Here is an 18,135-nt window from a genome sequence, read left to right on the forward strand (position 1 = left end):
AAGTGGCCGGTGAGTGTAAATATTCATTCATTTATTTATTTTCTTTTCGGCTTAGTCCCTTTATTAATGCGGGGTCGCCACAGTGGAATGAACCGCCAACTTATCCAACACTTGTTTTATGCGCTTCCAGCTGCAACCCATCTCTGGGAAACATCCATACACACTCATAAACTAAGGACAATTTAGCCTATACCCATTTCACCTGTACTGTGGGGGAAACAGGAGCACCTGGAGGAAACCCATGCGAAAGCGGGGAAAATATGCAAACTCCATACAGAAACGCTAACTGATCCCCGAGGGTCGAACCAGCGACCTTCTTGCTGTGAGGCGACAGCACTACCTACTGCACCACCACGTCTCCCCCTAAGTGTAAATATTATCATCACATTCACAAGTTCTAACATTTAAATAGCAAGCTCTCAAGGTTTGCCACTGATTTACTTTCATACAGTATCTCATGCCCGCTATACCTATATTCAAAAATCTCATCCAAAAACCTGAAAGCCCTGTCTCTCACACCTGCTCTCTGTCCTGTGACCCTCATATTGGCACGGTGTAATTATGGAGAGTTTCCGCTGGTTGGAGGATGAAGGGATGAAGAGAGAGCAGTGACTCATGGGCTCGTAGGAGCAACGCTTGACGCAGCATTGTCTCTGAGTGAGGACCATCAATTATTTATGTGGCGAAGGTGTCGGAGTTAAAATGAGACTCAAAGGTCAGTCACCTAAATGTCAGAAAGGACAGAAAGCTAATGATAAATGCGCTCATTAACCCAAACAGCCTGTGCAAACACAATGCCAGCTGAAAGCCAATCACTTAAAACACTGAACAAAAGAATATCACTCTGATCCATTCAAACATGTCTGCTGGCTGTTGGTTATTAAAAGGACTGGTTTGGGTTTCATCAGGATGGCTGATGGTTATTTAAACTGGTGTGCATGGTGTTGCGTGTTGAATGACTGTGTAGGTTTTTGAGTAAGAGAGAGCTGTTGTGGCCTTTAAATCTGAGGTAATCAGCTGGACTGGCAGCTCTGTGATGCTCATTAGGCGCTGGTTAATGGTTAAGGCTGGGTTGGAGTAATAAAAAGGTCATGGGTTTGATCTCAGGTCGGGATTGAGCTGTGAATTGGACAGTGGATGTCCTGATCATGTCTGAGGCTCTTAAACCAGAGCTAGTCTCCAGGGAAACTGAATGATCTGATGATGACTGCTTTTTAAAAAAATGTTCTTCCATTTTTTTGTATTATTTTTTCTGTCTTTTTCAAATTTCTCGATTTCTGAGAGATTTTATTCCATTTATATACCTTTGCCTTTATTCTTCATTCTTTTGTTTGTCTTTATTTTTGTTTAATGTCATTTTAAACTGTAATTACAGGTAAATTAGTCCATATACAGTGGGGGAAAAATATTAAACACGAACATTTTTTTTTTCTGATAATAATATTATTAAAGGAGCTGTTGACATGGAATTGAACCAGATTTTGGTAAAAACCCAAACAGTACAAACATAAAACTAAAACAAAGGAAAAATCTGAAATTAATTATGTTTAATAACATTGAAATGACACTAGGAGAAAGTACTGAATTACTGAAATGAATTTAATACTTTATATAAAAGGCTTTTTTGGTGTTGGCAGCTTAAAGACGCCTCTCAAATGGAGGATGAAGACACATGCATTGCTCAGGTGTGAGTTTGTTCACAGACTTCAACAGAGTGTAAAAATCTTATGGTTCAGCCTGATCTCACGAGAAAACGTAAGTATTTTACATTTTGACAGTTTAGTGGCTAATTCGTACGAATTTGTACGAGTTCAGTCGTACGAAATTGTACGATTTTAAAAAGGAGGCGTGGCACCTAACCCCACCCCTTAACCTAACCGTCATTGGCGGATGAGCAAATCGTACTAAATTGTACGAATTAGATCGTACGAATTAGCCACTAAATCAAAAAGTTACGAATTGCCGTGAGATTGTGTTGTATGGTTCTGTGGGTCTCATCTATCAAATCTGATCTTTATTTTGTATTTTCTATTGGATTCAAGTCAGGTGATTGGCTGGGCCATTCTACAGCTTTATTTATTTATTTTTTTTTTTCTCAGAACGCATTTGAGAGATTCCTTGGCTGTGTTTTGGATCATTGTCTTGCTGAAATGTTCACCCTGATTTCATCTTCATCATCATGCTAATGTAGATGTTGGACTGAAGCAGCGAATATTAATTAACACTGACGAAGGGGAGAGCATTGCTGAAGACCTAATGAGAGATTTCAGCTCCTGTCTGGGCTTTCACTGCCTTTTTACACCACCCTTTCTTCATGTGTTCAATACTTTTTTCCTGCGTCATTTCATTTTATTTAGCATAACTTAATTTATAAACTAATTAGATTTGTGTGTTTTTTTGCATATAAGGATTTATTTATTATTATTTCTGACAAAAATGTTGACGTCTTCAATACTTATTTCTCCCAATTCCCCTAAATGGTTGAGACAAACTATTCCTTTTATTTTAAAAATAGTTTGGGTTTATTTAACGGGGAAATGCACATTAATAATACAGAAATATCCAATGTGCCAGAACTAGCCAAAAGGCTATTTTGCATCTGTAGTCACTGGACTACAGGTAAAATATTCTACCTGAAAATATAAAGCAAATAATCAATACATAACAAATATAAGTGTCGAATACATATGAAATTTACTACATTTCTAAAGAAAATTCACCAAGAAATGATACTGTATCTATAATAATACTTTAAAACCCAACAAAACACTATCACACTCAACTCATCCATAAATATCAATATGCAGGAAAAGACAATAAAAGGACAGGACACAGAGTATCAGTAGTAACAGTAGCAGACTACTATAAATATATGAAAAACAAAATACGGGGGGTGGGGGGGGGGCTTTGCTGTGGAAAAATAGTTAACCAAATTGACTATACAAGTAACTTCAATTTACTTTACATTAAGCATAATATATATCAATTTGGTTAACTATTATATCTATTATAACTATTATAATATTATAAATCTGTCATCATATAGTCACCCTCCACTTCTAACTACATTACTCACCCTCCACTTCCAAATTTTAAGAGTTTCTTCTTTCTGTTTAACACAAAGGAGGATATTTTGAAGATTTCTAAACACTGGTAAGCATTGATTTCTGTAGTATTTGCTTTTCCTACTATAGATATATATATAGAACAGAAAAAAAGGTTTGGAACCACCCGAGGGAGTGTAAATGATAACTAATTTAAAATTTCTGGGTGAACTATCCCTTTAACCTCTTTTAATAATTCAAAGTAACATAAAAACACATGCTGTTTGCAATGAATAATTGATCATTTAATATTTTTTTTACTGTGTAAACTCTGATAAGTAAATGCCATCTCCCCACTGACCACTTGCTCCTCCTTCAACAAATTCACCAAGTGCAACATCGTCATGAAGTGTGTGTGGAGAGAAGTGTTGATATTGGATAGATAGGTTAAGTAGCTCGTAGAAAAACCAAGATTACAACCAACAGCTCATCCGCTCATTATTGTTCACATCATGAGCCGTTTGGCACTTCATAACCTGCTGCAATAACAGAAAGATGAGTGCCATAATGAAGTAACAAGACTTGAGTGAATTGAGGACTCGAGCACCCGTCGTTCAAGAACCTTATTGAAAATGCTCCATTTCTTCATCTCCAAAATTAATTATAATCAAGAGAGCCTAAATATGCTGGAAACTCCTGAACTGCATGTGTTAACATGTGATATGGGTTTCAGAATCAATGTGGCAAAATGGTCCTATAACATCATTGCTATCTTTCAACAAAGTGCTCCTAAAGCTACATTTAGCATGCATATATGAAATGTTGTAGATGCATGAAATGTCCTAATTGTTTACACTGTTCTCTCTCTCTGAAAAAAAAGAACTTAATTCTCTGAGTACTCGCATTTCGAGTCGTTGAGTCAATGGTGAGGTCAGCATCCACACAAATTTATCCATTTCATTCAATCCTCTACGTTTCAGGAAAAGATCCAATCATATGCCCAGTTTTTCTTGGGTATATGCTGTCTGCATTGTAAGTCCTATACGAGTCACCAATTCCTATGGTAATCACTAGTGTTACTCTACCATACCTGGTTAATCTGAGTTGACTCTTCTGCTTGTTGAAGAAATTGCAAGCAGTGATAGCGGCACAGAATATCAGCGTTATGATTGGCCGGATCACCTGTCAATCAAACTGCCTGCAAAAAGGGTAAATTGTGCCTAGTTTCCAGGACATTAAAAGAAATCGGCTACTCTTTGATGCCGCTCACTTCTAAAGATGCAGAATATTAGCATTCCTGTTGTATTCATGTGTTTGCACTTTCAAAACAAGAAAAAGAGCACTCTCTGTTCTCCTGTGACGTAAAAACTCGGGGGGAGAAACAATATGATGACGTGTCGCCCGCAGTACTTTCACCCCAGGTGGCCGATTGCCTTGTTCCTGTTTAATTAGAAACTGTTAAGGCAAAGAGTACAAACAGAAAAAGCACAAGTTTCTAATACAGGCTTCTTTTACACACTCAATCTCACTGGGATGACCTTTGAAGAGATGGCTCTCGTGTTCCAGATGACTTGAGTTTTATATGCAGCACTTGACTTGTGTTTTTACAGCTCTTTAAGGGGAGCGTGCTGCGTCTCTGCCTGAGCGGAGCGCTTTAGGCTTTAGGTAGCACACTCATTAGTCCTGACATGATGAAAGCATGAATGAACAGGTAACAAGCTCTTTTGTGTCTGGAACAGAAGCTCTGCACGATGAGGGCGAAAAATAGTCTACTTCAATCCTTTTAGTTTAATCGCTGATTTATTTGCGCATAGTCTAATGTATATACTTCATTTACAGCTGTTTTCTGTATAATTAGATTGTTTTTTCAAGTAACAAATAGATGCCATGTTTGATTTACAATGACATACATTAAAATGTCCTTTAAGTAGAAGAATTATTTATAGACTAGAACATCCTGTCAGACATATTCAAAAACATGCAACACTGTAAAAAATGCTGGGTTCCATACAGCTCCTTTATTTAGTCCCAACACAAATCAATTAAGTTAACCTCCTTGTTTTTACAAGTTTAAGTGGATTAAACATAAACAATTAAGTTGTTCCAAAAAACACTTAAGAATTGTGTTGATTCAAGAATTCATTGGACAAAAGTTAAACTGTCAGATTTGTGACAGATGCCGACAAGCATATAATCTTACCCTTTATCATACCTTTTGACTTTGTCCAGAATTAGTTTTTTTTTGGGCATCAATTTTTATTTAATAATTGCTTCTTTAAATATTTCTTAATAATTGCTAAAAGAATTCTACTACTGAACTGGAGAAAACCTTCTCCGCCCAACTACTTTCATTGGACGTTGCAGTTTATTCAAATAGAGAAAATTATACAATTAATGGCAAAACAGAAGAGTTCTATACAGTTTGACAACCTTTTCTGTTGTTTAAAATAAATAAATAAATAAATATATAGATATGTATGTATATATATATAGATATGTATGTATGTATATATATATATATATATATATATATATATATATATATATATATATATATATATATATATATATATATATATATATATATATATATATACATACATACATACAGTTGAAGTCAGAATTATTAGCCCCCTTTGAATTTTTTTCTTTTTAAAATATTTCCTAATAAATAATTCAGTATTTAATATTAATATATATTTCATAAAATTATAATTTGAAATTTTATTTTCACATTTATTTGAATCACTGAAGTAATATTAATATAAAATAATATAAAAATTCACATACTCTGTGATGTAATAAAAAAAATAAATAAAAATGTTTTTCTGCATATGAAATTAATTTCATTATATTGTTATTAGATTGTAATTTTAATCAAGACTTCCATTTTGTGTTCTAAAAATGTATCTGATGGATTTTTATATATGTTCTACAAAAGAAATAATATATATTTTTAACAAATGTTTGAGAGAAATATTCCAACGGAGATGCAAATTCTTGGCGAGAAAATAAAAATAAATAGATATAAAATCATAATTCAGAGATTTTTCTTACAGTTCTGAGTGTATGTTGCAGTTTTGAGAGGAAAAAAGTCACTCGAGTTGTAAGAAAAATGTTTGAATGATGATTTGTTAGATATTTCTTTTTACATTTTGCTTTAACATTTTAAGAAGTTGCATCTAAACTGGAATTTAATGCACCTCTAATGATTCATTAAAAACTATGACTTGTTTCTGAATTAACAGTATGTTGTGTTCTGCCACAGTGGATAGTTGACAAGACTTAAACTATATAATAATAATCAGTGATTTTGTCATATCATATATATTTACTATGCTTTTTCCATCTTACAATAGGACTACACAGATGCATTGATCTCCAATTACTATGTAAGTGTTATCTTTTTCTTCTGTATTTGATGCTTTCTTTTCGGGTTCTGTTTAATCTGTTGTTTCATTTCTCCAGCTTTGGCCTCCGGTGCAGATCGCCAATTTTTATTTCATCCCTCTCCATCACAGGTAAATTTAAACCACCCTTTTTAGCCTCAAAAAGTCAAGTGGTGATTGCTAATGCTAATGCCATTGCAGCAGGGCATTAATCCAACAGTGCCGGAGATTTAAGAGCGTCACTGGCAAGAGAACAGAACCTGTGTCACAAACATTGTACAGCATTATCAAAGCAATTCAAACGAAGGAAAGAAAAGATTTTGGAATAGTTTTAATTAGCGTTTGATTTGGGAATTTAGTGTTTTTTTGTGTGTTGTCTGATGTTATGTATTTCTGGCACCTCAATTCCCACAATGGAATTAGACTCTACTCATATTTTTATCTGTTTTTATGTATCATCTGAAAACTCTCTCAATTTTTGTTCCTTTGTGTGTGTGTGTTGTTTTAAGGTGCCTCTATTATGCCTTTTCAGATTGTAAAAGGTCTACGGTTTTTGAAAGACCAAAGTGGAGATTTGCAGAAATTGTTTTTTTCTTCCTAAAGAAAGTAGCCATTAATAAACAAATAGTCAGCAGTGTTGGGTGTAATTAGTTTACTTTTCTGCAAAAAAAGGGATTACATTTCATTTTTATGCAATTTATTACATTAAATGCACTTACCTTCAACCGTTCTGAATTATTTAATTCAGAGAATCAGATTAACAAAATATAAATACGCTACCTGACAAAAGTCTTGTCGTCGACCCCAATCGTAAGAGCAACAAATAATAACTTGACTTCTAGTTGATCATATGGAAAAGATTTTTTCCAATGAATCATCTGTTAAACTGCATCACAATCATTACAAATACTGTAGAAGACCTATTGGAACCCGCATGGACCCAAGATTCTCACAGAAATCAAGTTTGGGTAAGCAAAAATTATGGTTCGGGGTTACATTCAGTATGGGGGCGGTCGAGAGATCTGCAGTGTGGATGGCAACATCAACAGCCTGAGGTATCAAGACATTTGTGCTGCCCATTACATTGCAAACCACAGGAGAGGGCAAATTCTTCAGCAGGATAGCGCTGCTTCTCATAGTTCAGCCTCCACATCAAAGGTCCTGTAAGCAAAGAAGGTCAAGGTGCTCCAGGATTGGCCAGCCCAGTCACCAGATATGAACATTATTGAGCATGTCAGGGGTAAGATGGAGGAGGCATTGAAGATAAATCCAAAGAATCTTGCTGAACTCTAGAAGTCCTGCAAGAATGCTTTCTTTGCCATTCCAGATGACTTTATTAATAAGTTATTTGAGTCATTGCAGAGATGTATGGATGCAGTCCTCCAAGCTCATGGGAGTCATACACAATATTCATTCTTTTTCCACTGCACCATGACTTTATAATCTGTACTGTACATTATTTCATACATTATGAAGTGACAAGACTTTTGTCTAAGTAATGTCAGACCTTACTGTCGTAATTAAATAATTAAAAATCATAATTAAAAAAAATCTAGAGACCTTTGCCTTTCATAAGAGCCACTTCTGATACCAAATGATCAACTAGAAGTCAAGTAATTATTTGTGGTTTATAATACTTGGATAGGTGACGAGCTTTGTTAGGTAGTGCATATTTTGCACAATAATTCATACTTTTAGTTAAAGTAGATTACATTTATGAAGACGATTAAGAAACAATGAACTGAGTCAGAAATGAATGAGAGTAAATGGTCAGCCAAATTGATTTCTATAGCACCTTTTAAGAACAAGAGTCAAAGTGCTTTATACATATCAACACTTTAAATATACAGTAAATGTACAGTTTTCCTGAAAGAGAACTTGCTCAAGACTACAATTGAGGCATTAGACATGATATCTTCATTCTTTCACAAATAAAAAGGTGATTTGCACTGCAGTAATATACAGTAGTCAACATTTGAAGTGGATCAAAAACGTTTTTCAAAATGGTCCTAAGACAAGAATGGGTGTTGTTCAATAGTTTTAGGACAATGTCAATAAAAGTTTTGACTGCCTTGTATGTTGATGTTTGTGTGTTTCAGGTTGGCTGTAGTTCAGATTGTGGCTGTTTTCTGGAACTCTTACCTCTCCTGGAAAGCCAACAAGATGTGAAGAGATGTCAGAGAATTTACACTACCTCACTTTTGTTTTGTTTTAGGTTTTTTATGATCATCTAAAACAAAACCGAATAAATGAAGTTTTACACAGCTGCACAAAGCTCATATGGAGTTTGCACTAATCAGTTTTGGGGTAACTCATTACAAGTAACGCGAGTTACGTAATAATATTACTTTTCTAAGTAACGTATTACTTTAAAAAAAAAAAAAAAAAGTAGTAATATTTGAGTTACTTTTTTGAAAATTATTTTGAGTCTCGATCGACCCCTAAAGGCTGATTTAAAAAGCCCATATTATACATGAAATAGGGTCATATTTAGGTTGTAAGGGTCTCCAACAACAGTCTAATATGCATGCAAGGTCAAAAAACACTTTGATGGTCTTATAATCTGCATTTATTTTTACCTAATTATCCCAGCGACTCCCATATGAATCCTTCAGCGATTTATTTGTTCCCAAACCCGTCCTCAGCACGAAGCTAATCTGCGCTAATTGGACTGATGACAGCCTGCTGCGATTGGTCGACAACACTGACAGGCTTCAGCACGAGACAGAGTGAAACGCCCAGCAGATAATCAACAATATAAAAGTCACAGTGCATACACGCTTCATAGTGGATTTTGGCTGCCAGTGGGTGAATGTAAATACAGACGACTTACTATTTTATCAAGCAAAAAGTCCAAGAACTGGCGAGGAGATCTCCTAGCCCATCACAGTCTAACCTGCTCTTTTCACACACACACACACACACACACAGGGCCGGCGCGTCCATAGAGGCGTCGGCGACACCTCCCTCACCACCCGCGTCCACAGTTATATCCGCGAATAATACCCCCCCCCCCCCCCTCTTCAATTTCAACCGCGACCCGGTCCTCACTTAACTAACGGGTCCCTTTCATTTTCACTATCGCGTTGAGGGCGGCGCATTACAAACATTACATTCCTCCCCAGAGAACACAACACACACGCCTAGAGCGCCAGTTCAGCTTGCTGGGTGCAATTTAGACACCTCCCTTGAACCTGAGCTGAAATATTTTGAAACTTGACTGTTGCATGTGTGTAGACAGCTGACGATTCGTAAACAAAGCGGCACGCGTCACGTTTTCAACGTGGCTTTACACGCGATATGAAAAAATAAAGAGTTAACCTGATACAGTACACGCGGTTACAAGTAACAAAACAACTAAATACATAATTTGCAAACTAGAGTAAACGAGGCAACAGTTTTAATCGCACGTACTTACACTTGTGAAATGGGGGAAGAAACTGATCCATGATGCACTGATCCATGTTCTGACAGTCTTTACTGATCCTTCCTTTAACAAACCGATGAAGTCTTCTTTGTAAGCATGTAGTTTCCAGAAGCACTCAGAACTGCTCAAGGCTGGGCTATATTGCTGAGGTTTCATCTTTGATTAGACTGTCAATCATATCCATCTGCACAGCGTGACTTCATTCGACCGGTGTCTGTGTGTGTGTGTTGCTTTTTTTCTGTGTTAGTGGGCGGGGCCGCAGGTTTCAAATCTCCCGGGTTTGCGCGCGCAACTAATTGTTTCGTGGCCGCGTCATCACGAAACACCTAATGACTCGTTATCAAGACGACCTGTTTGAAGCACTATGAGTCGACTCCTTTATAGATGAATCAACAGTTTTAAACACTGTACACTTACAGATTTAGGCCTTAGCTGGACATTTCACTTCACTTAGAGCTGTGTGACACACTATATGGAAGGGCATTTTTAAAAACCCATAATATGGGCTCTTTAAATTGTGTTCTATATAAAAGCAACACCACGTGATAGAAGGAATATTTTCCATATTAATAGGAGTTTTTGTTCTAACCAACACCTGGAATTGATATATTAGAAAGGGCTTCTATTTCTCGCAGCTGAACAACAGAAACTTGACAATGATCACCTCAGGTACACCTTATGTGCTTTATTCAGTGTTAAATGTGGGTTTGAATGACATTTATTGCCATACTACTGAATAATAATAATAATAATAATAATAATAGGTCATTACATTTATATAGTGCTTTTCTGGGCACTCAAAGCGCTTTTACACATCATCCACCACCAGTGTGCAGCATCCACCAGGATGACACGACAGCAGCCATTTTGCGCCAGACCGCACACCATACACCAGCTGATTGGTGGAGAGGAGACCGAGTGATTAAGCCAATTATGATATGGGGAGGGTTAGGAGGCCATGATGGACAGAGGCTAGTTTTGGCCAGGATGCCCTACTCTTTTTCGAAGGACATCCTGGGATTTTTAATGACAACAGAGAGTCAGGACCTCCGTTTAACATCTCATCAGAAAGACTGCACTTACTAAGCAGTAGAGAGTCCCCGTCACTATATTGGAGCATTAGGACCTACACAGACCACAGGTTGGGCGCTCCCTGCTGGCCTCACTAACACCACTTCCGGCAGCAACCTAGCTTTCCCATGTGGTCCCCCATCTAGGTACTGACCGGGCGCAGACCTGCTTAGCTTCAGTAGGCAACCATGTGAGAGTTGCAGAGAGCTAGCTGCCGGCAAACAATTATGAAACTATCATTAAATTAGATTTGATTGAGGTGTACTGGCCTGTGGCACAGACTGCTGAGGTAGAGGTTGTGCTGGAGATGCAACAAATACCTCGTCATCTACAGCTTTCGCACTTGGCTCTGGAGTTCTAGCACGTAGGGTGGCCTGGGCTTGACCCGATTTGATCTCTTTTCTCAGTACGGCCTCCTCCCAGCTTGGAGTTCCCCTGGCGGCTGCTCCCAGTTGAGTTCGATCATGAACTACAAGCCAGGCTTGCTTTTGACCCGTACCCGCCTCATTCACTTGCTCTCCTCCCACATAACAGTCATAAAATTCCTGATTGTTGGGCCAATCTGCACTGGGTGCATCATCATGATGGCTCATCGCCATCGTTGTCATCATCATCATCGTCGTCTGGGCCGTGCCCTCCGTGATGACCAGGTCCTCCACCTCAGGGTCTTTTTTGGGGATGGTCGGGATGTCCATCTATCCTGGCGAGTACTCAGATGTTAGCCGGATACTTTGCCCCAGAGCCACCATTGCAGCATAGTGACTCACCTCTTCCTCCGTCATCGGCCGCTGAATGTCCGCCCCCTCCCATCTACGATCATTCGACGCCATATGCCAGCTCTCAACCGGTCTTCCCCGAACCCCTGGTACCTTTCCAAGGTTCTGTCACCTAAAGCGATCAGAAGCCTGCTGCGAGGTGTCGAAATTGAGTTGAAGGCACGTCAGTAAGATCGCAACGGTACCCATAATATGGGTTGTTTCCCACACGCCGAATGGCCCTTCCAGCAATATCCCACTGGTCAGGATCAATTCTGCATATGAGAACCCACAGAAAGTGTGGATGTTCATATATGGCCCGTGCGATGACATCAATCCAGAGCTGGCTGCTTGCGCCAAGACGACATGAAACTGAATGAACCTGAGCCACCTCCTCATAATTCGTGGCATCGAATATCGTCCATAATTGAGCCAGGTAAGCTGGAGATTGGAGACCCCAAGGACATTTCCAATGTCCAATTGTAGGCATCAGGTCAGTGATGATGCGGGTTAGCTTGGCAGTGGAGATTGCCCGCGCACAGCGAAGGACACTATAGTCAGGATAATAGCGTCAATCGTGATGTCACGCCATCTGCCATTTAGCAAGAGTCCGCATTTCGGTCAAGGACGCATACTTTCATAGCCTTTCTGACTAAATGAATGAAAAATGCGGTTTTCCATCAAGGCAACCGGGGGTGCTGCAATATAATTGGCTAAACTGGCATTGGGTTAAACGACCAAAACAAAAACAGCCGTTCTGGCACGTAACGCACATTTTCAAAGCAGAATAACTGACTTCAGCAGTGTTTTTCAGATAAACAAGAATGTTCACTTGGCCTGTTTCTTAAATATCTGCAAACGTATTATGGCATTTTTATGCTTTAGAAGACTCAAAAACTTTCATACAGCACCTTTAAGACAAATAGTACAAAACCACATTGCTTCAAACTTTCAATAATCTGTTTATACGGCATGTAGAGCTCTGGGGTCAGGAAGTTCTTAAAAAAAGCTTTTTAAGAAGTTTTTTAAAAGGTAAATATAGGTGGAGATTATACAGTGTGTTGTTAATTGCAGAGCTCCTCTATAAAAAAAGAAATAAAAAAATCAAGTTCTAAAAAGAGATCAAGCCTCAGGCAGGTAATAAAAACGCATTACCAAATAATGCAACTAGTTACTTTTTTGTGGAGTAACTCAATGTTGTAATGCATTACTTTCTAAAGTAACTTTCCCCAACACTGGCACCAATCATGTCAACACTGACAATAATGTGATTCAGACCTTTAATTAAGCTATTAATGCTATTGTATTTATAGTTTCAGTAAAGAATGCGTATTTGATTAATGCGTATCACTTTACAATAAGGTTTCGTTAGTTAATGAATTTACTAACATGAAGAACACTTGCACAGAATGCTAAATTGTCACAGAAAGCTAAATTATCTGTAGTGTGTGTGTGTGTGAGAGAATAAGAGTGTATGGGTGTTTCCCAGTGAAGGGTTGCAGCTGGAGGGGCATCCGCTGCGTAAAACATATGCTGGATAAGTTGGCAGTTCATTCTGCTGTGGCAACACCTGATTAATAAAGGGACTGTGCCGAAAAGAAAATGAATGAATGAATGAACTCAAGCTTCTTAAGATTAGCTAATGCACTGTGAGCTAACATGAACTATAACGATGAACGACTGCATTTTCAATAACTAATGTTGACAAACATGAATAAATACTGTAATAAATGTATTGTTCATTGTTTGTTGATGTTAGGGAAGGGAATACATTAACTAACATTGTAAAGTGTTACCGATTTGTTTATCTTATCTTTGTTTTGATGGTAAATGTTAGTCTTTTTGTGGTCACCTTAAGTTACAGACGTTAAGGGCATTTTATTACATTGTTTATATAATACATATTTTGGCCAAAATGTCATTCAAATGACAAATTAAAGAAATATTCATTCATTTTCTTTCAGTTTAGTCTCTATTTCAGGGGTCGCTACAGTGGAATGAACCGCTAGTGAAATGAACCCACTAGGAAACAGTGATGGGTTGCAGCTGGAAGGGCATAAAACATATGCTGGATAAGTTGGTGGTTCATTCTGCTGCGGCGACCCCAGATTAATAAAGGGACTAAGCTGAAAAGAAATGAATGAATGAAAAAGAGTGTTTTGAGTTTCAATAAGGGCCCCATACTTGGCATTGCTTAGGACTCCCAAATGACTAAGTCCAGCCTTGCTCACCCTCCACTTATTACAAACCTATTTGAGTTCATTTCTTCTGTTGAACACAAAAGAAGATATTTTGAAGAAAGCTGAAAACAGCTAACCATTGACTTCCACAGTATTTGTTTTTCCTATTCTGTAAGCCAATGGTTACCGGTTTTCAGCTTTGAAATATTGGGTTGAATTTTGGGGTTCAACAGAAGAAAGACACACAAAGGTTTAGTACCACTTGAGTAAATAAAGGGATAGTTCATCTAAAAATGAAAATTTACTCTAAGATGTATCAGATTTGTTCAGCGTCTACAGTTGAATCAGAATTATTAGCCCCCCTGAATTATTAGCCCCCTGTTTATTTTTTTTTCCCAAATTTCAGTTTAACAGAGAGATTTTTTCTCAACACATTTCTAAACATAATAGTTTTTATAACTCATTTCTAATAACTGATTTATTTGATCTTTGCCATGATGACAGTAAATAATATTTAACTAGATCATTTTCAAGACACTTCTATACAGCTTAAAGTGACATTTAAATACTAGACTAGGTGGTAAAGGAGGTAAAGAAGTGTTTAGTTTTCTTTGGACAGTGTGTCCTGCTTATATAAATATATCTCAGTGTTCAGCTAATGTTTCGTCACTCTGGGGAACTGACGGAAAGCCAGAAACAATACTCAACAATGACTAAACCTCTGCATCTGCCCGCCGAACACATTTCGCTCAGACAGCCTGGAGTTTACAGTCAGAAAGCATTTTAATTCATGACACAGTATTGTTAATCTTGGTTATTGTTTGCCATGTCCCTTGTTATAAAGTTCTTAAATGTCCTATGTATATGTGTATGTATGTGTGTGTGTGTGTATGTATGTATATATGTGTATTTATATGTATTAGTTTATATATATATATATATATATATATATATATGGGAGACCGGGTATAGTTAAGATAGGGGTCATGTAACATTTTCAGTTTCCTCAGGTTAACTTAACAATCGCACATGGAGGTTTTCCAGTCAGTCTTGCAATCTCATCTGAAGCTTCAACAGAAAATCAGATTCTGAGGTAAGAAAGTAAAAAAAAAATAACAAGATAATATTTTGTTTAGTACCTCTGCCATTGTAGATGATGTTGTATGAGTTATATCAAGTCAAATTGTAGTTTCTCTAGTAAGGAATGGTGTATCGACCTGCTAATTTCAAAGCACCATGCTAATACAGCTAGCTAAACAATGGGTGACAGTGGCGGGTTGAAACAAGTTTTGAATGTATGCAAACACTTACACACACATACATATGAATGTGCACATACAGACATGCACACACAAACACACACAATATGCACATACACTTCCAATATTCACATATATTTAACTGTTGCAGTCATTTATTTACAGTAAAATTGTTGTTGTGGCATATCACTTGTAGTACGCTTAGTTTTTGTGGATTTTGCCTACCTGTTACAACTTACCCCAGTATGTTACAACCTACCTTATAGTGGGGTAAGATGTAACAAATGACCACTTTGTATTTGTCATCATTGGCAAATTCTGTGATATAGTTTAGGAAATTTAAAGTGTGGACGTTTGTAGTAGACAAATGTGGGTACTTTGCCTAAAAGAAAAATTGTTACAATCATCCCCGGTCTCCCCTACACATTAGTTTGAACAAGCCACAATTTTTTTGTGTGTATGTGTGTGAATGAAAATCAGTTACACTACCAAATATTGATTTCTTAACTCTTAAACATTGGAACACTGTTGTCTAAATAATTATAAAAAAAATAAAAAATAAAAAAAATCACAGTTACATTTTTATTTTTAATATGAAAATGTCATCAGATGTTTACAGAATAAAGCAGAATATGGTTTTTTTTTACTCCAACGCAATCATAAATCCAGAGAAAATGATTGCCAAGTGATCTCTAAATAGTTCCCATGTCTGCAGAGAGGTCTGGCTGTAGTTTCAGCACCTTGGACAGAGTCTGCGTCTCCCGCGTCCCCGTCGCGCGCTTCTGCTCCTCTTTAATGAGCAGCCGAGCAGAAACTCATCACGACACCAGATCAGCTCCTCAGCGCACTTTCACCAGGTGCACTTCAAAAACAACAAGTGCACTAACAGCCAAAAGAGCGTCAAAATCATCAGCTGTTTTCTACTACTTTGCGTCCTTTCAGAGTTGATGACTTTGCAAAAGCCTCGAGATGATATTAAGGGTGTGAAAACTCTGGGAATCGTCAGAGCTCGTCTTTCGGACCTCCAGCAGCTTTGCTCTCCTCCACTCTTCTTTTGACTTGAGAAATGCCTCATTTACGGGCGGTTTATGCAGCGGGCTGACGTCAGAGGAGCGCGGTGTGATGTATAAAACCATTGGGCTCCAGTAGCTCCATCAGTCTGTCCGCAAACACGCTTCCTCACCGCTACTTTTCAAGCAACAGAAGACGACAGAGTAAGTTTCCTTATGACTTGTTTCAATTTATTGTTTTAATTTTAGTTTTGTACCTTATGAACTGTACAAAACTGTAGCCTAATGTATTGACTAGTCAGGAGGAAATGTGACGGATTTCTTGTAAAATCAGTTTGTTTTTAAAAGAAACTATTTAACTCCAATTAATGCAGTCATTGTGTATCTAAATGTAGAAACATCCTGATATTTAAAGTGTGGACCAGTAATAATTCGTTTAATTTCAGCAATTAATTTTAGGCTGTATAGGCTAATATAGCCTATATTTGCTTTATAAACGAGTCCAGGTTGTTTTAAACTGTATTTTACATTACTAAAAGGTCTATGTATAAGTACCGTTGCATCCATTTTTGTTTACAATATAAGGAACTACATTTTTAACTATATGTTTTAGGAATTTGTATATTAAAATCAATATTTACTAACGTATACAAAAATAACAACATATACCTACAAATATCGATTTTGTTTTTACTTGTAATAGCAGTTTATTACTGACTAAGCAAACCCGATCAAAGTTTTTGGTATATAGGCCTAACTGGTCTTATGATGCTAATATTGTCATCTATTTTTCATTTCTTTACTCGATTTACTCCAAAAAATAATAATAATAATAATAATTTCATCATCTTACACTTGTTATTTTTAGAACTTTTCGATTTACTACAATAAGCTAAGTTGTGTAATTAATAAATATTTAATTATGAATTATTCTATAAGTATAGCCTAGACACATGATGTTCTTTAACATTCTCAGTCTTGAAATTTAAAATCCATACTAATATATATATATATATATATATATATATATATATATATATATATATATATATATATATATATATATATATATATATATATATATATACACACACACACATACTTGAATACTCTCAATTTTATGAGCATGTTTTTACATAGAAATAAAATTTGAACTTTCTTTTTTAAACTCTTGAATTAAAATACAAAATAAAAACAACTCAAAATAACTTTTTAGTCTTAAATGCTGTAATTTACACCAAGTCTTCTTCAGTGGAAGCTCAGTACTAAACTTTCTCTTCGGAGCGCGCTACAGGAGTAACAACTGTGCGTTCTCCCCTCAGGAAGTGCGCGACCGTGTCCAGCATGAAGCCCGTCCCTTTGGTCCTGCTCATCACTTCAGTCTTACTGAGCCACATCCCGCTGAGCTCCTGCCGACCCCGCGATCTCAGCAGTCTCCACAACCAGCTTGACGACCTGCTGCTCGGCCGGCCAGGAGGAGGAGCAGACGCTATGTCTGTCCTGATGGGAGAGAAGCTCCTGCAGTATTTACAGCGGAGCGCGCAGAAAGCAGCTCTTCACCTCCCGCAGATCCCCGCTCCCCAGCAGGACAACAGTTTGGAGGAGCTCTCGGAGTTTTCCAAACGGAACGACGACCCTCCGATCTCCATCGACCTCACCTTCCACCTGCTCAGAAACATGATCGAAATGGCGCGGATCGAGAACCAAAGGGAACAGGCGGAACTGAATCGCAAATACCTCGACGAGGTTGGGAAGTAGCTGAAACGCCACGTTCAATCGGCGAGTTAAGAACAAGCTCAATGCACTCTTTTTCACATCCCTAAACTGTCGCTAACGCATCCGACATCTACACTCTTATAAATAAAGGCTCTTCAGTGGTTCTTTGCAGCACCTTTGGTTCAGCAAAGAACATTCACTCTTAAAAATAAATAGGTTTCCACAGCGAGGCCGTAGAAGTACCTTTTTATTTTGGTTCCACAAAGAACCTTTAAGTGAAAAGT

The 18,135-nt window shown here is 37.4% G+C and overlaps 2 protein-coding genes across 2 annotated transcripts in view; both read left to right on the plus strand.

Moving 5' to 3' along the window:
* The window catches only part of mpv17 (mitochondrial inner membrane protein MPV17), a 46,683-nt gene extending 37,986 nt beyond the window's left edge, over positions 1-8,697 (plus strand). The window contains exons 6-8 of the mRNA XM_056445529.1: positions 6,404-6,436; positions 6,513-6,565; positions 8,533-8,697. Of these exons, the coding sequence (XP_056301504.1) occupies positions 6,404-6,436; positions 6,513-6,565; positions 8,533-8,602 (156 nt within the window). The 3' untranslated portion in view covers positions 8,603-8,697. The remainder of the gene's footprint in view (positions 1-6,403; positions 6,437-6,512; positions 6,566-8,532) is intronic.
* Positions 8,698-16,250: 7,553 nt separating this feature from the next.
* Positions 16,251-18,135, plus strand: part of uts1 (urotensin 1) — a 2,954-nt gene continuing 1,069 nt past the window's right edge. Inside the window, exons 1-2 of the mRNA XM_056445587.1 lie at positions 16,251-16,339; positions 17,458-18,135. The exon at positions 17,458-18,135 is cut by the window's right edge and continues 1,069 nt beyond it. Coding sequence (XP_056301562.1) covers positions 17,480-17,893 — 414 coding nt within the window. The 5' untranslated portion in view covers positions 16,251-16,339; positions 17,458-17,479 and the 3' untranslated portion in view covers positions 17,894-18,135. The remainder of the gene's footprint in view (positions 16,340-17,457) is intronic.

The sequence above is a fragment of the Danio aesculapii genome, chromosome 20 (assembly GCF_903798145.1).
Source record: "Danio aesculapii chromosome 20, fDanAes4.1, whole genome shotgun sequence".
NCBI lineage: Eukaryota > Metazoa > Chordata > Actinopteri > Cypriniformes > Danionidae > Danio > Danio aesculapii.